At 42.5% G+C, this 23,004-nt stretch overlaps 1 protein-coding gene and 2 non-coding genes across 3 annotated transcripts; 1 reads left to right on the plus strand and 2 right to left on the minus strand.

Moving 5' to 3' along the window:
- The first annotated feature begins 5 nt into the window (after positions 1–5).
- On the plus strand, positions 6–21,427 carry KPNA7 (karyopherin subunit alpha 7). Its single transcript, XM_031433320.2, has 10 exons — positions 6–71; positions 1,334–1,459; positions 8,246–8,328; positions 8,749–9,017; positions 10,493–10,575; positions 11,147–11,410; positions 12,923–13,156; positions 14,629–14,811; positions 18,017–18,163; positions 21,220–21,427. The coding sequence occupies exons 1-10, from the start codon at positions 6–8 to the stop codon at positions 21,331–21,333; spliced, it is 1,569 nt and encodes a 522-aa protein (XP_031289180.1). The 3' UTR covers positions 21,334–21,427.
- TRNAT-AGU (transfer RNA threonine (anticodon AGU)) lies at positions 3,355–3,426 on the minus strand. Its single transcript has one exon. It is a non-coding gene; the product is annotated as a tRNA-Thr (tRNA).
- Positions 6,422–6,612, minus strand: LOC116147255 (U2 spliceosomal RNA). The gene has a single exon (XR_004130789.1). It is a non-coding gene; the product is annotated as a U2 spliceosomal RNA (small nuclear RNA).
- Positions 21,428–23,004: the final 1,577 nt, after the last annotated feature.

Here is a 23,004-nt window from a genome sequence, read left to right on the forward strand (position 1 = left end):
TCAATATGCCGACTTTAGAAGCGCCAGAAGAGAGGCTGAGAAAATTCAAGTATCGCGGCAAAGATGCGTCTGTGAGTATGAAGCCGCTTCTTCACGCTGTCAAGGACTAGTGCAGTAGAAAGCACATGGTCGAAATGCATTTAAAAAAAGAGGGGGGAAAGTGGGGGGGTGACAAAGCAAGTCTAGCAGGATGTTCATTGCGGGTAAGTGCACAGATATTCACTGAACAATTCTTGCAACTTTTCTGTATGCTTTGAAGATCTCATAATAATATATTGACGGTGGGGAGGGTTGAAACTCATGGACCTAGACAGTCAGACAACTGTAGACTCAAATCAAGGTCTCCATGTGATCTGAAAACTAACTCAGGTCTTCAGTTTCTTCATCCATAAAACAGGGCTGATACCTACCTCTTAGGGACTGCATAATAGCAGTGCCTCACATATAGAGGCGTACCTGAAGCTCCAAGTGTCGAAGAGGCTTACCAAAGAGCTAAGATGTCGACAGTACGGGTAACAACAAGCATGCCTTGCAGAGAAATAGGACTCAGAATGGAAAATTCCAGGCTTCTCTTGCTGCTGGAATGAGCACCAGGGCCTGGACCAGGGAGCCTATGCTATGCGTGAATTCTCTCCTTCTTTGGTCTCCATGTTTTCTGGCTCTAGGTCTGTGTCCAACATCTATGTATCTTGAAAAGTTTTTGACCCCAAACTCGTCTATCCATAAAGATCAGATCATTTCCCCAGGATTCTCAATATGATAAAGTCTGAATTTTGCCTGACATAAGAAGAAAAGGGTGGTTGGTTTGTTTTTAGAATTTCAATCTTCCTTAGTCTGGTGTCCAAGTAAAAGTCTTGGGACTGGATGGAAGCTTGAATGACCTATAGGCTGATGCCCAATAGTGAAAACAGTCAAGAACACCTGGGACACGGGGGCTTCCTTCCTAGTTGCCAGCCCCACCTGCGTGCCCAGAGCAGGAGGGCACAGGCCTCGTCTTCTGGAACTAACCACCCATGAAGATGTGCTCAGATTCAGAGCAATGGGATGCTTGGCTCAGGCGTCTCTACAGCTGAGAATCCTGACCTGCCAAGGGTGTACATGCTCTTCCTTCACTTTGAGAGGAAGAGGGACTGTTTTTCTAGAGGTGGTGTTGGAGGAGGAGGAAGCAGAGGAGGTGAACCGAGCTATTTACTAGCTGTGTGATCTGAAGTCTTCCGGCCTGTGGCATCTGCAAAAGCGAAATCAGGTGCTTTGAAGTGTGTTCCAAAGGCTAAACGTGTGACAACCTGACTTCCCAGCCCTAAGGGCTCCCATTCTTTGTTTTCCTCATTAGATGAGGCGGCAGCAGAGGATAGCAGTCAGCCTGGAGCTCCGAAAAGCCAAGAAGGATGAGCAGGCCTTGAAAAGGAGGAACATCACGAGTGTCTCCCCTGACCCTTCTGAACATCAGAACAAAGGGGTACGTCGGGGACGTGGCGTGTAGAGCAGTCATGTATAAAACACATCCTTTGTAAGTTTCTCTGCCTTGAAAATGTTTGATTCAGAACCTGCAAGCTCTAATGGAGGCTCTTGAAGGAAAGCTGTAGAGAGAGCGTGATTAGAGCTAACCTGGTGACGTCAGAAAACAGTGTTGTTACCTTGTGGCTGTGAGTATGGGGTCTGTATTCTAATGGGCTGGAGAAGGTGCTGCTTCTAATTGAAAATTCTCTTGCTGCTATTCAACCAGCAACAGGAAATGGAGGGGTCATGAAGTTTCTCTCTCAGTAGAGGCATCTAGTCACTCAACACGTCAAGTGTTGCCTAGGACTTGAATGCTGTCATGTCTTCCACTCTCCATCCACCCCACCCTCACTCAAGGCAAATCCTGGGTTGACTTCCAGGCCAGTACTGTTTTGGTGGATCCTTTCCAAAATTCCCTGACCAGGAGGTGTTCCTTCTTAGAACTCCAATAGCGTTGTATCTACATGCCTTTTATGATCTGTTATGTCTGTGTCCCACCTGAACTATCCATGAGCATTAGGACTAGAAGTAGGGCTCTTGAAGGGCAGATTCTGGTTCAGTTTGGGCAAGCAGACTTGATGATGCATTACTGAGCCTCAAATAGAATGGCTAGGGTCATCCTCTGGATTACCGTTGAACTCTGACCCCCTCTCTCTACTTAGTTTTGATTGTCTATAGGAGTCCTGAGGATTTCACCACCCAAGGAAGATGAAAATCTGAAACAAAACTAGGAGAAGAGTTTACTTTTTCATTCTTGTTAGCATGTTCCTTTTTAAACATTCAAGTACCCCAGAATTCACCCTTTTATCAGTGGTTTCTCATGTGTTCACAAAGTTGCGTGACCATCACCACTAGCTAATTTCAGAATATATTCATAACCTCAGTAGAAATCCCCTACCCACTCCTCCTTCCCCCTTAGCCTCTGGTGACCACAAATCTCCTTTGTCTCTGTGGATTTACTTATTCTGGGTATTTTGTGTAAATGGAATCATAATACGTAGCTTTTTGTGTCTGGCTTCTTTCACTTAACATAACGTTTTCAAGGTTCACCCATGTTGTAGCATGTGTCAGTACTTCATTCGTTTTGTAGGTGAATAATATTTCATTGTATAGATAGACCACACTTTGTTTATCCATTCACTGTTTCCACTTCTTAGCTATCATGAATAATGCTGCTATGAACATTTGTCTGGACATATTTTCAATTGTCAGGAGTATACCTTGGAGTAGAATTGCTGGGTCATAAGATAATTCTGGGCTTAACTCTTTTGAGGAACTGCTTGTGGTGAGCTGAATAATGGCCCCCCTAAATATCTCCGTGTCCTCACCCCGGAACCTGTGAATGTTACCTTATATGACAGAAGGGACTTTGTAAATGTGGTTAGATGAAGGGTCTGGAGGTGGGGGGATTATCCTGGACTCTCTGGATGGGCCCGATGTAATCACATTGGTCCTTAGAAGATGGATGAAGGACAAGGCAGAGCAGAAGAAGAGATGAACGTGCTGTGCTTTGAAGGAGGAGGGAAGGGGGAGGGAGGTGTCACAGACCAAGGAACACAGGCAGCCCCACCAGGAGCTGAAAAAGGCAAGAAAAAAGGACTTTCCCTTCAGAGCCTCCAGAAAGAAACAGCTCTGCCTACATTTTGACTTGAGTCCAGTGAAACTGATCATGAACTTTTGACTTCTAGAACCGTAAGACTATAAGTCTGTTTTAAGCCACTAAATTTGTGGTAATTTTTACAGTAGCGATAGGAAACAAATAGCTACCAAACTTATCTCTCAAGCAGCTGTACTGTTGTACATGCTAACATTCTTACCAACACTTCTTTTTTTTTTTAATTTTTATTTTTTTAATGGAGGTACTGGGGATTGAACCCAGGACTTTGTGCATACTAAGCACACGCTCTACCACTGAGCTATACCCCCAACATTTCCCTTTTTTAATTTAAAAAATTTTTTAATTATTTTATTTGCCAATACTTCTTATCGTCCATTTCTGGACTAGAGCCATCTAGAGGATGTGAAGGGTTGTATTGTTGTAAATGACATGTTTTCCTAAAGCTAAATGATGAAGAGCATTTTTTAATGTGCTTAGTGGCTGCTGTATATCTCCCCTGTGGAGAAATGTCTATTCAACTCCTTTGCCCACTTCTAAAATCAAGTAATTTCTCTTTTTACTGAGTTGTGAGAGTTCTTTATATATTCTGCATACTAGACCCTTACCAGATACATGATTTGCAAATATTTTCTCCCGTTCTATGGGTTGTCTTTTTACTTTCATGATAGAATCTTTGAAATGCAAATGTTTAAATGTTTAAATTTTGAAACAGTCCAGTTTATCTACTTTTTTCTTTGGTTTCCTTGTGCTTTAGGTGTCATCTGAAAAATCCATTGCCTAATCCAAGGTCAAAAAGATTTATGCCTATGTTTTCTTCTGAGAATTTTACAGTTTTAGCTCTTATGTTTAGGTTTTTGGATCCATTTTGAGTTAATTTTTGTAAATGGTGTAAGGGGCCAACTTCACTGTTTTGCACGTGGATATCCAGTTGTCCCATTGCTGTAAACACTATTCTTTCCCCAGTGAATGGTCTTAACATCCTTGTCAAACTTCAGCTGACCGTAAATGTGAGCGTTTATTTGTGGACTCTGAATGGGCTAGCATTGATATATGTCTATCCTTACGCCAGCAGAACAGATTCGATTACTATAGGTTTTGAAATTGGGGAGTGTGGGTTCTCCAATTTTGTCCCCCCCCCCCTGAAGATTATTTTGGCTCTTTGGGATTCCCTGCCTTTCCATATGGATTTTAAAATTGGCTTGTCAATTTTTTCAGTAAATGGAGCTCAGATTTTGATGGCGGGTGCTTTGACTCTAGGCCAACTTTGTGGAGTATTGTCATCTTACAATGTTAAGTCTTTGAATTTATGAACAGAGAATTTTTTCAATTTGTTTAGGTCTTCTGTAATTTTTTAAAATAGTTTTCAGCATATAAGTATTGTGCTTCTTCTGTTAAAGTCATTCCTAAGTATTTTATTCTTTTTTATGCTATTGAATAAAAATACAAATTTTTATAAAATAAAAATTATTTTCTTAATTAAAATAAAATTTTCTTAATTTCAATTTTAGATTGTTCATTGGTAGTATATAGAAATACAATGGACTTTTGTACATTACTCCTGCTGAACCTCATTTATTACCTCCAAATTGTGTTTGTGTGTGTAGATTGGATATAGATTTTCTCTGTCCAAGATTATGTTAACTGTACATGGGGATAGTTTTACTTTTTTTTTTCAATCTGGATGCCTTTTTATTCCTTCTTCTTGCCTAATTAGCCTGTCTTGAGCTTCCAGTACTGTGCTGAATGAAAGTGACAAGAGTGGACATCCTATCTTGTTTCTGACCTTAGGGGAGACGTTTTCAGTCATTTATCATTAAGTATGACACTAGCTGTGGGTTTTTTTTAGATGCCTTTGTTAGGTTGAGGAAGTTCTCTTTTATTCCTAGTTTGTGTTGAATATTGTTTTAATCATGGAAGGGTGCTGGATCTTGTCAAACGCTTTCCCTGCATTTGTGGAGATGATCATGCCCTCCCCCCCCCCCGTATATTCTATTAATATGGTATACGTCATTGATTTTCATAGATTGAATCACACTTGAATTCCTGCGTTAAATCACAATTGGTCGTGATGTATAATTCTGTTCATGGGTTGATGCCTTTTGTTCTTTTAGAATTGGTTTAGCATTTTAATCCATATTCATTTTAATCCAATACTGTTCTGTACTTCCTCTGTGGTATCTTTGTCTGGTTTGATATTGGGGTAATACTAGACTCATAGAATTAATTACTATTAGAAAGTTCCTCTCTCTTCTTTTTTGGGGGAAGAATTTGTGAGGGATTTATTTTTATTAATTTTTTTAAATGTTATTTTTTCTTTAAATGTTTGTGAAAATTCACCAGTGAAACCTGCTGTGCCTGGGCTTCTCTTTGTGGAAGTTTTCATTAAAAATTAATATTTCAGTTTCTTATTACAGGTCTATTTAGATTTTCTGTTTCTTATTGAGTCACTTTTGGTAGTTTGTGTTTCCAGGAATTTGTCCCATTCATCTAGGTTATCTAATTTGTTGGCATACTTTGTTCATATAGTCTCTAATATTATTAGTTCTATAAATTCAGTAGTAATGTCCCCAGTTTTATTCTTGGTTTTAATAACTTGAGTCTTCTCTATTTTTCCGTTCATCAGTCTAGCTAAAGATTTGCCATTTATGTTGCTCTTTTGAGTCAACTTGTTTCATTGATTTTTTTTCTTCTGTATTTTTCCATTCTGTTTCATTTATTTCCACTCTAGTATTTAATATTTCCTTCCTTCTAATTGTTTTGGGTTTAATTTTCTGTTTTATTTCTCTATTTTTAAGTGTGAAGTTAGATTATGGATTTGAGATCTCTCTAAATACATGCATTTATGACTATATATTTCCCTTGTAGCTCTGCTTTAGCTGCACCTCCTCAGTTTCGGTATATTGTCCTCAGCTTTGGTATATTGTATGTTTGTTGCATTCATCTCAAAGTATTTTCTAATTTCCCTTTTGATTTTCTCCTTTTGACCTGTTGGTTTAGGAGTTGTTTAATTTTCACAAATCTGTGTACTTCCCAAATTTTCTTCTAATGTTGGTTTTTAATTTTACTCCATTGCAGTTGGATTTTTTCCTATTTGGAGTTCATTAAGCTTCTCAGATGTGTAGATGAACTTCATCAAATTTGGGGTGTTTTTGGAAATCATTTCTTCAAATATACTTTCTGCCCCTTTCTCTCCTTTCCATCCTATTATGCATACGTTGATATGCTTGATATATAAGGATCTGTTCATTTTTGTCTTCATCTTTTTCCTTTTTTTTTTTTTTTAAACAATCTTTGTTCCCCTGAAGGGGGCGCACTATTCCTGGGCGTACTGCAATCCCAGGTCAACGCATGGAGTGGATGGAGCAAGCTCCTATTCCATCTCCTAGTTCCAAAAATCCGTTTAATTTATTGTCCTCGGAGGGAGGCTGTATCAGATATTAAGCTGGTAAGAACAGATACGACATTTGATCTTAGCTAAAAGGCCAAGAACCAATTCTTTATCTTCTTCAGGCTGGATAATCTCAACTGACCTGTCTTCAAGTTCACTGACTGGGTTTATTCTGTGTGCTCAGAGATGCTCTTGAGCCACTTGAATGAACTTTTCATTTTGTTGCTGTATTTTCCAATTCCAAAATTTCTAGTTGGCTCTGGTGAGACATCATTCGAAGACTTTCCTTTAGTTCTTAGACGTAGTTTGCCTTAGTTCTTGGAACATAAAGTCTTTGTTTAGTAAATCCAATGTCTGGTTCCCCAGAGACAGTTGCTATTGATTGCCTTTTTTTTTTTTTCTTCTTGTGTATATGCCATACTTTGCATGTCTTGTAATTTCTTTGACAACTAGTCATTTAAAATAATGTAGCAACTTTAGATATCAGATCCCCCCACCCCTTGCCCAGGGTTTGTTGTTGTTTCTCATTGTTTGTTTGCTCAGTGACTTCTGAATTGATTTTTGTGAAGTCTGTATTCTTTGTCATGTATAGTCACTGACTTCTCTGCTCAGTTAGCTTAGTGGTCAGCTAATGATTGGACAGAGATTCCCTTAAACATTTGGAAGCAAAAATTCACCCAGTCATTGCCAAGGGGTTCTGTGTGTATGCTGGGGCATGCCTTCAACACTCAGACGGTTGACAGTCCTGTCCTAAACCTTCATCTTCACTTGCACAGAGCCTCAGAGTCAGCCAGAGGTGAGACCTCAGCGCCTTCTCAGTTTCCTGTGAGCATGTGTACAGCCCTGTACATGCATATGAACTTCTAGATTTTCAGGAGTATGTTGGAGCTTTCAAAGTCCCAATGAACATGTTATTCACAGTTTTGTCCTTTTTTTTGGTCAGTCTATTGTGCCCCCACCTGTTATCTAACACACACCCCCAAACCTAAGCAGCTGTGAAGTTGAACAACTTCCTCTAATTGTTTTTAACAAATACCTTCAGGGAAAAGACTTTTTGCATTGTGTGAGCTCTGACTCAAACAAAATAGACTCTTACAAATGAGGTCTCCCAGGAAACCACCAGATGGGTCAAATAATAATTCTCTGAGGATGAGGCTTTAAAGGAGAACTAACCTGTTCGGCCTCCTCTAGCAGCTGCTGGGCTGTTGGTTTTCAAGGCTGCCATGGAGCTAGGGGAGGAGGGGTGGGAATAAGACAAGGCAGAACCCCACAATCCTCGTTGTTCTTACTGAGATTTAGACATTTTTCATGAATATACCCTTTTTGACTCGGATAAAAATAATTGTTGCAAGCCTTTGGTCAGTTTCCAGAGTTCTAAAAAAGTTGATTCTGATTATTTTTCAGTTTTCTTGTTGGTTTTATGGGGGAGAGAATTTTGAGGTCCTTCCTCTGCCATTTTTGCTGACATTCGCTAGCATGTTCTTACTGCATGGGATTATAAAGGCGCTGGGGATCCCAGTAATGATGGGAATTACCCCTCCCCCAGAGCACGGGGAATGACCCACAAATCTGAGCCCTATGAGACCACCAGATGCTCTTCCCTCCCCTGATACAGAGCAGCATGCAGATGGGTACATACTGTTCAAGCCGGCTTCTCCTCATCAGACAGATGGCTGCACGGGATGGCCTCTGGGGTTCCCTTGGCAGAGACTCTGACTTGGATGTGTCTCTCCTTGCAGGTCAGCCTCACCCTGCAAGAAATAATCAATGGTGTGAATGCCTCAGATCCAGAACTGTGTTTCCAGGCCACTCAGGCAGCCAGGTATCACCAAACAGACTTCTCTTGTTGACAGATTCATAGCTAGAAATGGGTTCCAGTGGCCTGTTCGGTTTCTTGGCAGTGGCAAAATGCCCACACAAGGTAAGAAAGGCTAGGTCATCCAAAAGTGAGACCAAGTTGCTCCTCTGCGCTGTCCTTGAGAACAGCTTAAGATATGCAAGTGTTGTCAGAGATGAATTGCTTAATTTAAATTGGCCTCTACAGACATCGCGGATCATAGATAACTAAAGGGGAGAACATTGCGCCATCACTGCACAGTGCTAGAGGCTAAACGCCAGGATATTAAGTAGCTCTGGCCCAGCCCTTTGTTTTGATACTTAGGAAGGCCAAAAGCATCCATAAAGGAGGTTTTTCGTACCCACCTGACCGGACGTGTTTGTTTTTCACTCTTGCACTGCAAAGGAAGATGCTGTCCCGGGAAAAGAACCCTCCTCTGAGGCTGATGGTTGAAGCTGGGCTCATTCCCAGGCTGGTGGAGTTCCTGAAGTCATCACCGCACCCCTGCTTGCAGTTCGAAGCAGCCTGGGCTCTCACCAACATCGCTTCAGGGACCTCAGAGCTGACTCGCGCTGTTGTGGAAGGAGGGGCCGTCCAGCCCTTGGTTGAGCTCCTGTCTTCCCCTCATATGACTGTGTGTGAACAGGCAGTGTGGGCCCTTGGTAATATAGCAGGTGAGGCTCTCCCCTCAGGACAAGGAAACAGCGGGCCTGGTGCGTGGTGCGACGGGAGGTCTCTGGGTAGTATTGCAGATTAGGCACTCTAAGTGTAAATTCCTAGAAATGAGGGTAGAGCTTTAGGTCGGTGGTAGAGTGTGTGCTTAGCGTGCATGAGGTCCTGGGTTCAATCCTTATTACCTCCATTAAAAAAATAAAATAAAATAAAAATAAATACCTAGAAATGCTGGGAAAAGTAGAATGGGATTTTCAAAAATTCAGTCAAGTTCAAAGGCTAAAAATGGAAGCTGAAACCAGACAATGTGGTCTGTTCTGAAGCTGCAGGCTACCTGGTGACACCTGCCAAGACCAAGGTCCTGCAGTCTCAGGTCTTAGTGGCTTCAGGAACAAAAGACAAGTCTTTGGTTCATGCAAAGTGGGGATTTTATGACAGACCCTTGCATGACCTAGGACCCTAGAAGAATTCTACCTCCAGTGATATTTGCCAAAGGAACATTAAAAAAAAAAAAAGTTTCTTTAGGATAAAAGCCTCCCCTGAAAATACAAACCTAAGATTGGCCTCATGGATTTGGGACTTGATGCTTAATTCCCCGCGTGGTCCAGGAAAGTGGAAACTGGGGGGTTAATGCTGCAGGGCTGGAAGCTCCAGGATCCCTGGCTGAATATAAATGCAATGTTCTCTGGGGGAAGTAAATTCAGCTGGGCCCCTTGGGGTTTTGGCAAACTAAGAGCAGCCAGATATTAGCAATTTCAAGTTCAGAGAACCAACAATCCACCATGACTGAGTCAGCAGAAACAAACAGTATGATGAGACCTCCGAGGACTTCCGATAATGGGATTAGCAAACCCAGAATATAAAATAAGCCTGCTTTTTAAATGCTTGCAGAAATAAAGCACCTATTACAGAGATTTCGCCTTTCGCTTTGCTTGGTACAGCAAGGAACAGGCCAAACTGGGTGGTGTAGTTTCACTTGCACCTTGCCGGACGCGTGAACAATTACAAGCCGAGACTTTCAGGGTCTAAAGTGGGTGTTCCAGCCAAAGCAGCAGACAGCTGATGGCCAGCATCTATCCATCTCCTAGACTTTGTTCTGAGTTGCATTCGGAAGTTACTGCTCCATGCTAGTCTTCTGGGAAGTTAGTCTGGTCTGCAGTGGCCTTTGTCTCCTGAGAACCATGCTGTGAAATGGCGCCACCGTTTAAAGTGGTGCCCAGCTGACTGGCTCCTTTAGGTCTGCAGAAACTCTGTTTATAGCAATTCCTGCTGCGTGGTACCTGCTTTTCATGTCAGGCCGTCTATTCAACCAACACGTTGGAGACGCAGGATCAAGTTCATGGCACTGCTGTCTACTTACCAACCCAGAAATGAGTTCTGGCCTCTCACCCTTCACACAGACTTTGAAAGGATTAGTCATCCACCCCAGGATTCTCTTTGTTCCCTCTCTGAGTGTCATGTTCTTATCTATTTGTAGGTGATGGCCCGGAATTCAGAGACAATGTTATCTCCAGCAATGCCATCCCATATCTGCTGGCCCTGGCTTCATCAAATGTACCAGTGAGTGTCTTTAAAAGGGGTTGCCTAGTGAGGTAACAAGTTCCCAAAGTTGGGAAATGGGGGATGTACTGGCTGGAGAGGTGCCAAGGATAGGGGTCGAAGGTCGCAGAGTGTGTTTCTATACTGGTGGGAGTGATCCAGGGGAGAGCGGTGATCCTGGGGACAGAATCTTGAGAGGCAAAACGTGATGGGATTCAGATGCAGGATAGGAAGACTGGTTGTCAAATAGAAGATGAGAAATGTGGTACAATTATAGGCAGGTGGGAAGACCAAGTAACTCCTGCTTGATCTTAGTTTTGTCAATGAAAAATGAACTTAGGTCATCAACTGACTCCGATGGGGAAGGACATTTTGAAGAATCTAAGGAAACCTCCATCTGACTTTTGAATATGAAACAAAGCTCATTCTCTGTGTCCCTGGTAGATTCATTACGTAGAACAAATTCCTGTTTGAAGCTGACACGGTTTGGTTCATGCAGGTCAATAACATTGATCAAAGATGGCAAGGACACATGGCCATCTGCACTTGTCCTTCTTTGCACCCAGTGCTGGAAGCAGTCTCCCTGTTACAGGTCACATTTCTGCGGAACATCGCGTGGACCCTGTCCAACCTGTGCCGGAACAAGAACCCGTACCCTTGCGATAACTCAGTGAAGCAAATGTTGCCTGCCCTCTTCCACCTCCTGCAGCACCAAGACAGTGAGGTTCTCTCGGACACCTGCTGGGCTCTGTCTTACCTCACTGAAGGCTGCGATGAGCGCATCGGCCAAGTGGTTGACACCGGGGTCCTGCCCAGGCTGGTGGAGCTCATGGCCAGCTCAGAACTCAATGTCCTGGTATGTTTCCTAGGTCTCGTCACTCTCTGTGTGGGTCTTCAGATTAGAGTCTGGGGGTCATCTTCACTCGAGCAGTTTTGTTCTGCCCCCGACCCAGCTCTTCCACAGTTGGTGTTTCTCCTTGTCCTTGAACCAAGCTTGTCACCTGCACTTCCCTGATCTCTGTTACTCTCTAGCCAAAGACCTGAATCTATTTTGACCCAAAATCCTAGTGGGTATTAAGTAACTTACTTTTTCTTGATCTGAGAACTAGAAAATATAGAAAAGCACCAATTAAAATTGCTTATAATCCTTCCTCCCAATGAACTATTCTTTTGTGGCCTTTCCTTCTACTGGTCTTTGCATGTAGGTGTTAACAAGCTGGGGTGTTTGTGTGTTAAGGTGAAGCTCGTAAACATTTGAATTTCTTACTCAAGTATAAAGGAAAATTTCTCCGTATCCTCTCACCACTTTGTTCTCTTAGATTACTTCAGATATAGGTGGAAAGTCAATAAAATCAAGGTCAAATAATTTACTCTGAGACATAGATCACTTATATAATTCTTGAAAATGTAGTTTGAAATTTGGGTATCCCTTTAAATTTCTATGTCTAGTCCTGTATATTATGCAGCCTTAGTGATCTTCTGTACTGAGATTAGCATAGTTTTCCTCGGAAGTTAAGTTTAGTGTGGGGGTGTTGTTGGGGGCGTGGAGGGTGTGAAGACAACATCTTGCAGAAGTCACTTGTCCCGGGGGTCTGGAGCCCACTTGGAACAGCCCTGACAAGGCTGTGATTGGCCTATAGAACTACCTCCACCTCTCACCTGGGTGGCAGATACGTAGCATGATAGGCTAGGAAAACTCTAGAACTGTTGATGAGCTGAGCTAGGGCTGCCACTACATTGCAGAGAAAGAAAACAATAAATCCAGTCAGCCCTCCTAGAACAGTTGTCTTGAGCCCGATCATAGACCCATCCTGGGGACCTACGGAGTGATTAAGAGGGGGTTGGGGAATACACCAGAAAAGCCACTGGAATTTCATTACCTCCAATTAAATATACGACAGGAACTTGATATTCATGCTAAATGCAAATTCAGTAGAAATTATTACATTATACATATGATTAATTAAACAAGTTTCCCAGTGTAAGGATAGGAAAAGGCTAGCATCATTTCTCGATAAAAGCATCCCTTGACGTCTATCCCACTTGAGCTGGAACTACTGGGAGCCTGGCAAATACCTTTTTTTTTTTTCAATGGAGGTGCTGGGGATTGAACCCGGGACCTCGTGCATGCTAAGCACACACACTGAGCTATACTCACTCTGCCCCCAAATACCTTTAAACTATGAAAACAGCCAAGGATGTATTGAATTAATAAGGATCAGGGGTATAATCACTGATCTCAGGCTTCCAGAGTGCCATCAGCATAGCATGACGGGTGTTTGGGAGGGCACAAAGCCTGGTGCAATGGGCACCTTCCGCTGGGATGCATTTGCAATACTTGGTTACACTTCTTGCCTTGTTCTTCCAGACGCCCTCTCTCCGCACTGTGGGGAACATCGTCACAGGAACGGACCACCAGACCCAGCTGGCCATTGACGCAGGTGTACTGAGCGTGCTGCCCCAGCTCCTGTTGCACCCCAGGTCCTCCATTCAGAAGGAGGCAGCCTGGGCCCTGAGCAACGTGGCGGCGGGGCCCCGCCAGCACATCCAGCAGCTGATTACTTGCGGTGCCCTGCCTCCCTTGGTGGCTCTGCTAAAAAACGTAAGTGGCACACGTGGTGTCCGTGACACAAGGCTACTTTCAGGTGGGCCCTATGTTGAGCTCCTTCAGGTACTTAGATGCAGGCTGAGAAGCCAATGGAGGGAGATTATGACAAACCTAGGAAACACTGGTTTCCTAACTGTCCTTGAAAAAAGGAAGGGGCGTCTCATTTGGGACATCTCATTAAAATTTTAGAGGACTCAATGAGCCTTGCTCAATGAAAAGGGGACGCCACAGTTCAAGTATCCAGAAAAATCTGGAGCTGGTAAAGACTGGCTTATCTTTAGTGTTAAAATAATGTGCTGTCTACTCTTTGGCAAACGAAGGAGGAGGCTTGGTTTTGATCTAGGGGGAGGAGCATACCGGGTGACGGCGATACGATGCCCTGAAGAAAGACGGCCTTTGCAGTGTAAAGGTCGCATTGATTAAAGCGGTGACATACACAGCAAATCCAGAAAAGCAATAACGCTTCCTTCTTCCTCCTGAGTCCCACTTCCTCTCCTCAGGACGACTACTATCGTAGCATTTCTTTTTATCATCTTTTGGTGAATGAGCTACGTTGAAACCATCTGCTTGGGAAACAAGCCAGGAGTGGTTGCCTTAGACTGGGGGCAGAGGAGGGACTGGCGATGTCCTGCTCTCTCTCTGGTTGACAGGTGGGTTCCCAGGTGTGCACTAGGTAGGAAAAACTAGGCCAGGCGGACAGCCCATGTCATGGCATCTCCCAGTCTGTAAGACGGACTTGCTATCCTGTGTTTGTGAGTCTGTACACGTTCTAATCAGAAACACTAGTCAGGAATCAAGGAGTAATTTTACTTTGAATTGTGCCTTTTGAAATATAACTTGCTTGGAGCCATAAGTTGTTTTAATTTTTAATTTTGTTTTAAACCGAGGTCACAGTTTTCCCTAGCCACAAGATGGGAATAACTCCTCCTGACCAGGGATAGAAGAATTCATGATAAATGACTCCCATCTCTCTGGGTGAACTGTGTTTTATAAATGTAAGGGATGCATTGAGTGATAGTTCAGGGGATTTTCTCTGTCACCTCCAGGCTGTGCTCAGGTTTGTGACTCTGGAACGTCTTGTCCAAAGTTTTACTGGGGCAGAAAGACTAGAACTGTAGGCGTAGTTCACTCTAACCTAAAAATTCCCCATGTGATTTCTAAGCAAGATTGATTCCCTGCATTGGCTTATGTTAGTTGTATTTTTTCTACAAACTGACTTAAGGAAATGAGTCTGTTTGAACTCAGAACCTCCCTCTAAGACCATATATGAGCCTGCCTTTCCTCCCTCCCAGCTTCTGAAAGATGCTGTCTTCTCAAGAACTAAAGGCAAGTTGCCAAGGGGGTCTGTGTAAATTACACATATGGTCCTGCCTGTCACCAGCTAACCTAGAAACTGAACCACGTTGGCATCACTGTATTTGAGTTCTTCAGGGTCTGTCAGGAATGTAAATGTTCTCTTTCTGCAGGGAGAATTTAAAGTCCAGAAAGAGGCTGTCTGGACAGTGGCTAACTTCACAACAGGGGGCACTGTGGACCAGCTGATCCAGCTTGTCCAGTCTGGAGTCTTGGAGCCACTGATAAATCTGCTCACCATCCAAGACACCAAAATTGTTATCATCATCCTCGACGTCTTCTCTTTTATCCTCCAGGTGAGCTGTTCTGAACAGGTTGGTTTCCAAATAGCAGTCTCCAAATGAAGATGTTTAATTTGGTTCTTAAAACCGAAGTAGGGATTCTCTTTCCTCTCCGTTCCCCAACCCCCTCCCTCTGTCCACACATCCTACAGATAACAAAACAAGAGGCCTTTCAAAGAAGGTCCATCACCTTCATTTTCTCAGATAAGTGTTTTAATGCCCAGTACTGGTATTAGATGCTTAGGAAATGACAAAGTGCTTGCTCCAAAAGAGTTGATGTATTGGTGGGGAGGGGAACAGACACGTCAGGTGGAGAGTTACTGGTAGCACATCTGATAAAGGGGTGTTTCCTGATAAAGGGGCTTCGAGTGGGGAGGGGATGGTGGTCTCTTATACGCAGTAGTTAGGGGAAACCTGATTGAGGAAGAACACTTAAGCAAAGATGTGAAAGAAGTGAGTGTGTCTTGTGGGTATCTGGGGAACATCCCTCTAGGAACCTAAAAAAGGCAAGGAGGGGGTGTGGCCAGAGCAGAGCAAAGGGACAGAAGGTGTGGTAGAAGACAGGCTCAAGGTATCCAGGGGCCAGATCACAGAAGGTCTGTGGGAACTTTGACTTACTGAGTGAGACAGAGAAACCAATCAAAGGTTTGAAGCAAGAAAAGAAAAAGTCAGTGGGCCACATGGCTGGCTCTCTTTGAGAAGGCTAAAACATGGGACATAATTGCAGGAGCAGCAAGAAGTTAGCAGGAATAGACCCTGAGGGGCCATCCTAGAATTCTTTTTCCATTCAAGTATGTGGCTGGGATAATGGACTACAAAGCCTTGAATTAGAATTCTAGAAAAGTCTTATTTCTAAAATAAAGGCAAGTTAAGCCAATATTGTCACACTATTTGTGTCAGTTGTATACTGCATAACAAATTACCCCTTAGTGGCTTAAAACAAACAAGTATTGTCTCACGTAGTTTCTGGGGTTAGGAACCCAAGAGCGGCTTAGCTGGATATTTCTGGTTTGTGAAACCGGGGCTGCAGTCTCATCTGAAGGCTTGATGCAGGCTGGAGGATCGGCTTCCAAGATGACTCACTCACATGCCTGGCAAGTTACTCTCCCCACATGGATTCCCTGGGACTGCTGGAGTATTCTCCAACATGGTAGCTTCCTCTGAGGCAAGTAAACGCAGAAAGGAGGGAGGAAGCCCCAGTGTCTGTTAAGACCTATTAAGGAGGTTGTTTCAACAACATCCTGTTGGTTACACAGATCAGCCCATTTCAACATGAATACCAAGAGGGCAGGGATCACCCAGGGCCATCTTAGAGGCTGGTTATATTCATTACGTTAAGGTCTTTTTAGATGTGACTAAGTCTTTTGAAAAGTTTCAAAGTTAACACCAGGGGACTCCTTTTTAAAAGCTCACTTTAAGCATCCTTTTCATGTAACTGTCTCAGAAAGAACTGACCTGAGTCAAGAACGGATTAGAAACAGCCCATTTAGACACTAAGACTTTGAGCGAATCACAGATAAAGAGTAGAGACTTAGCAGCCAGTAGGCAAAACTGGACATAAAAAATTTGTGAAAGCACACTTGTGGGCTAAAGAAATTTAACTTCATCTGATTCATTTGAATTAAACACTTGGGATTGTTTTTCTGGGGAGAGTCTGGGCGAATCACTTCTAATGGACCAGTGAAGCCCCTGTATCAGATAGTGGCACACAGGACAGTGAGAAAGATCAAGATGAAAAGGAAAAAACTTCAAATGGGCATCAGAGTGGATGAGGTTCTTTGAAGTCACTTTGGGGCCATCTGTTCTGTCAAACTCCACAATCCTTCCCCAGGCTCCTACTGCCCTGGGTCATCCCCGACTTCTCAGTTTTCTTTGAGGCTGACCTATCACGTTGGTTCCTGCCTCAGTTTCTTCACTCAAAGCCAAGAATTCGTTTTGGACCTACAGACAGGACTAGAGAGTATCAAGGCTTAGACAAAAGTGCAAATTCTCATCAGATAAACACTATGGCCTAAACAATATTTCATTTGACCCACAGGAGGTTTTTAAATTACTACTCACAAAATAGCGAGCACGGTCCCATCGGATGCCAAAGTTTTGTCTTTATCTCTCTCCACTTCCCCAAAATATGCTATTTACTGAACAATGTTTTATAGTTCTCAGCATATAGGTTTTTCACTTCTTTGGTCAGGTTTATTCCTGAGTATTTTATTTTATTTTTGATGTGATTTGGGGTTTTTTTTTTTTTGACTTTCCCTTTCTGCTATTTAATTGTTAGTATAAAGAAATGCAACAGGTTTCTGTATGTTTGATGTTGTATCCTGCTACCTGGTTAAATTTTTTATCAGTTCTAGGAGTTTTTGTGTGGAATCTTTAGGGTTTTCTATATATCATGTCATCTACATATAATTCCCTTTCAATTTGGATCCCTTTTATTTCTTTTTCTTGTCTGATTGCTGTGGCTAGGGCTTCCAGTACTATGTTGAATGGAAGTGGTGAGGCTGGGCATGTTTGTCTTGTTCCAGATTTTAGTGGAAAATTCACCATTGAGTATTATGTTGGCTGTAGATTTGTCATAGCTTTTATTATGTTGAGATACATTCCCTCTATACCCACTTCAGTGAGAGGCTTTTATCATGAATGGATGTTGAATTTTATCATTGCTTTTTTTGCATCTCTTGAGATACTCTTGAGGTTTTGTATGTACAAATGTTGTGTTTGTGAATAGCCCTGGATGATAAATCCAATGGTCAGTGTTAGATTAAATCCAGTCACATTATTTGTTCCCATGAACTTCATCAGTTGCCATGGTGTGGCTTCCCTTATCAAGGGTCTCCTGCTTGACCTCTCAAGGCTTTCCAGGGAGTGCAGGGCAAGAACTTCTGCATTTACATAGCATTACTTGAAGATCATTTCCTCTGTATTAGAAGCAATTTCCACTAATTAGAAGGTTACCTACTGGATAGTGGTGGTGTTAGATTTATGGATGGTGGCATATACAGCAAAGGAGATACTGTATTCTGTGTAATGAAGATAAACCTCAATAGTTATATGATAAATATCCAGAATGAGAGGAAGATAGTGCAATTTTAACTCAATCTGGAAAAAGTAAAACTGCCGTTGCCCAATGTGAAATGGGTAGCTTGGTCTGATTCTACTGGAATGAAGCCCCACCTCCTAAGAGCTTTGGCCCAGAGTCTCCGTCTTATCTGGCCTGCAGGCAGCAGAGAAGATTTCTCAGAAGGAACACATGTGTCTTCTGATAGAAGGACTTGGTGGGGTTGACAGAATTGAGGCTTTGCAACTCCACGAGAACTATCAGGTTGCCCTGACTGCTTCAAACATTATTGAGAGACACTTCTGTGAGGTAAGTGGCCAGAGCATCAGAGACCGCCCAGCCCTCCTGGTGAACCATCTCTGCAGGTGATCACCTGGCAGGTACCTGAGCTGTTCCCATGAGGTGGGTGACGGACAGGCGGGCTTCTCTCTTGACTTAGCCCCAAGTTACTCCCCCTCCATGTTATCCGGACTCTTGGAAACTGCTCTAGTCCCACAGAATCTTGTCCTGCTGCCTCTGGTGTAGAATTTCACTCTTGTTTTTGTTTTTTTCCTTACTTGGCTCCTTTGGGGGAGCGGGAGGGAAGGACATTGATGCTAAAGTGACTTTTTACTGAGAAATACAAACAACGAAGGCAGACCCAGCTTTTGAAAAACCGCTTTGCTACTTCCTTCTGTCTCTTTCCAGAATATGGTGTTTGGGGATGAAGTCTACAAAAGGCTCCGAGTTTCCTGCAGGAGCAGGGGATAATGGTCAGATAGCATTAGATACTTCCGAAACACTTTTTATGGTAGTAAAACATATGTAACATAAAACTTACCATTTAAACCATTGTTAAGTGTACAGTTCTCTGGCATGAAGTACATTCACACAGTCATACAACCATCACCACCGTCCATCTCTAGAACTTTTTCATCTTTCCAAACCAAAACTCTATCCCCATTAAACAATAACCGCCCCATCCCACTACCACCCCCCAGGCCCTGGTAACCACCATTTCACTCTCCTTCTCTGTGAATTGGAATATTAAGTACCTCAGAAGTGGAATCATACGGTATTTGTCCTTTTTGTGACTGGCTTATTTCACTCAGCATCATGTCCTCAGGGTTCATCTGTGTTGTAGCACGTGTCAACATTTCCATCCTTTTTAAGCCTAAGTAATACTTTGTTGTATGGATATACTACATTTTGTTTATTCATCCATCAGTGGACACTTGGGTTGTCCTTTTGGGTATTGTGAATAACACCGCTATGAATAAGGGAATAGAAATGTTAGAATTCCTGCTTTTAATTTTTTTGGGTATACCCCAAGTTGGAATTGTCATATCATACAGTAAATCTGTTTTTGATTTTTGAGGAACCTCCATCCTGTCCCCCAGAGTGGGCGCACTATTTTACATTGCCACTCGCAACACACAAAGGTCCCCACTTCTCAACATCCTTGCCCATGCTTGTTTTCTGGGGTTTATTTTAAATCACAGCCACTTAAAATGGGTATGAAGTAGTGTCCCAGTGTGGTTTTTCCTTCTTTCAGTTTTATTGAGCTATAATTGACACACAGCACTGCGTAAGTTTAAGGCGTACAGCATAATGATTTGACTTACATGCATCATGAAGTGATTACTACAGTTAGGTTAGCATCTCACCCGTCATCTCACAGACACAAAGTAAAAGAAATACAGTAAAAAAATTCTTTTTTCTTCTGACAAAAGAACTGTTAGGATTTACTCTCTTAACAACTTTTATAGATAAGATACAGCAGTGTTAATTATATTAATCATTTCTGTTACATCCCTAGTACCTATTTATCTTATAACTAGAAGTTTGTACCTTTTTGAATACCTTCATCCAGTTCCCCCACCCTCTACCCTCTCACCTCTCGTAGCCGTAAATCTGATGTCTTTCTCTATGACTTTATTTTAAAAGTATAATTAACCTATAACACTGTTAGTTCTTGATGCACAGTATAGTAATTTGATATTTCTACACATGTCAAAATGATCGAGGCAAGTGTGGTTACCATACAAAGATATTACATAGTTATTGACTAGTCCCCACACTGTACATTTCATACCATGACACATTTATTTTTTAACTGCAAGTTTGTATTAATCTCCCTCACCTATTTATCTCATCTCCACCCACCCGCCCCCAGCAACCACCTATTTGTTCTCTGTACCTGTGTCTCTATTTCTGTTGGGTTTGTTCATTTGTTTTGTTTTTTAGATTCCACATGTAAGTGAAATCATACAGTATTTGTCTTTCTCTGACTTCACTTGGCCCAATACCCTCTAGGTCCATCCATGTTGTCACAAATGGCATGATTTCATTCTTTTTATGGCTGAGTAATGTTCCATTGTTTATATATCACATTTTCTTTATCCATTCATCAATCGATGGGCACTTAGGTTGCTTCCATATTGGCTATTGTAAATAGTGCTGCAATGAACATAGGTGTGCGTGTATCTTTCTGAATTAGTGTGTTCATTTTCTTTGGATAAATAACCAGGCGTGGAACTGCTGAATTGTATGGTAGTTCTGTTTTTAATTTTGGGGACAATTAGGGGTTTACTCTGTTGGGTGTCCAGCTTGAATCATGACCAAAATCCATACAATAAATACGACCAGGTTGGTGGCTCTTCCTAACGGAGGCAGCTAGTCTCAGTATGGGACTGAGAGATTGCTCTCGAAGCAGAGAAGACCCAAAACAGCGATTAGCATCTTCTGAGTTAAAGATTCCTAAGAAAACTTCATAATTAGGAAACTCGTCCCTTTAAGTGAAGTCAGATCCCTAGGGCTCCTCCAAGGGCTGCAAGTCCACGACTTCTGATCCAGAAGTGATAGCTGTACCCTCTGTCTTCTTACTCACTCTAATGTTCCATGTATCAAAACTGCTTTTAAAAGTAAGCCAGACACAAATGAACCAATACTGTGTGATTCCACTTACACGAGGGACCTCATAGAGATGGCAAGTGGAATGGTGGTTGCCAGGGGCTGGGAGCAAGAGGGGAGTGGAGAGCTATTGTTTAACGGGTACAGAGTTTTGGTTTGAAAAGATGAAAATGTTCTGGAGATGCATGGTGGGGGTCGCGAAGCAATGTGAGTGTCCTTAATGCCACTGAATAGTTCAGTTAATGGTGAAAGATGGTAACTTTTATGGTATGTATGTTTCACTATGCACACAAACTGCATTTAAGGTCCAGCCTGAGAAACAGTTCAATGTTTCTCTCCTTCAGTCTCTCCTCTGGGGAGCCTCAGGCTGACTTAGAGCAAATTCTAATCCATGGAAGATGTTAAGAAGTCAACTGTGCAGTACTAATGTGCCAGGAGCCTGGAGGTATAACCGTGTCTCTTCTCCCCCAAAGGAAGAAGAAACTGGCACAACATTACCGGCCCTGGACCAAGATCATGAATTCTTAAAGCACTTAACAAAAACATACCAAAGCTCTGAAACCTCCAAACCAGGGACTAAACCCTAGGAGGCACTTCTCTAAGAGCCCCTTTCTCTCAGTGCACCACAGGTGTAAAGCTTTTTAAAATGAATGTTAATAAAACTTCCCACCCTTTCACCTCCATCGATTAAAAAGCAGTTAAACCACTTACACCTTAAAGCCACGTAGAATCCAGCTCCTAAGAACATGTGGTTTCGTGGTTGCCCTTTAAGGGCTTCAGGGAGGATCTGCAAAACAGAGTAGAGTGGTCTACAGCTACCTAGACGAACTCTGCCGTGCAGACTTGGTTTAACCGGTGTCTCTTAGATTTGCTTGACTGTGGTCCCCCTTCCCTTCTCTTTTTCATGTAATGCCTGTTAATACAGAACATCCTTCAAGGAAGGCTGTGCGGGCAGTAGTTGAAAGGAGAGAGACTGGGATGGGAAGGACCTAGAAGTACAGTGCAAGGTGATGCGGTAATGGGAGTGGGATGTGTATGTAAAGGAGGGCTAGACTTGCTTTGTATAATGTGAGTGTAGAGATGAGATGAAGTTCTATTTTGCTCTAAAGCATCCCACCGAAATGTCATGCCCAGAGCATGTCTTTGCTGGTCCCTGATAGGGAAGGAGGAAGGTGTGGGTGTCCACCCAAAATACAGCTGAAACACGCTTCTCATTTGGTGGTGAGAACACACCTATGATTGAGTGGAGGCTGGGCCTTCCAGTCGGCATCCTCATCTCCATCTGTGGTGACACTCTGCCCGCGGCTGAGGGCTGTGTTGGTGGGACGGGATCCCCAAAGTGTTCTCTCCCACCAGGGAAGGGAAGGGAAGGGACCTAGGAGATTCCTTTTAACTCCCTCTTTTGTTCATCAGCTCAGAATATCCTAGCTGGGCACATCTTTGCCCAAGAGGAATCTCACTCTCTGAGAACTTTGAGTCTGACACCCAGGGATTGGGCCCAGAGGAAACAATTGGCAAGTGTTTGCTTACGCAGGGGAGCGGGTCTTCTCAGTGGCTTCCTGCTTCTTGAAGGCTGCCCTTTGGTCCATTACACTCGCTTGTGTTTCTCCCATGGATTCTCTTTTTTTGTTCAAGTAGCCAGAGATTGTTTCTGTTGCTCACAACTTGAGAGTATCTTAACTGACCCACATGAAGAGTGAAACACTGAACGGTAACTAGTTAGGATTTCAATCCGCAAAACCTATTTAATCCCAGTCTGACAAGATAGGCATTGTACCAAACCAGAATTTTTATGTTAAAAATATAATGCAAAAAGTATAAATTATATATAAAATACATTACAAGTATGTATGTAATGGCTTATATATTATATATATATAAACATATTTTGAAAAATTACAAACAAAACTAAGAATGGGCAAAAAAATGATCCTACCACTCCAACACAACTATTTTCATATTTGTGTTTTCCTTCCAGTTTGAGTCAATGTGCATTTTAATTTTTTTTAACCTGATTGGGATCAGATTCTTTTTCAACTTTTTAAAATATCAATTTTTTCCCCATCACTGTTTCCCCTATCAGCAGAGTGAGGGGTGAGGAGAAAGCAGAAATGGGGGAGGTGGTTTGCAAAAATACTTCTTTGAGAAAAAACATCTTAATTTAAAAAAGAAGTTTGAAACCCTGTTGAGGTCATGGTTACCTTTATGGTCTGACCTTGCTGGCTCAAACTAGCTCTTTTCTGTCTTCAAATTGCTAG

Source organism: Camelus dromedarius, chromosome 24 (genome assembly GCF_036321535.1).
Source record: "Camelus dromedarius isolate mCamDro1 chromosome 24, mCamDro1.pat, whole genome shotgun sequence".
NCBI classification, from domain to species: Eukaryota; Metazoa; Chordata; class Mammalia; order Artiodactyla; family Camelidae; genus Camelus; species Camelus dromedarius.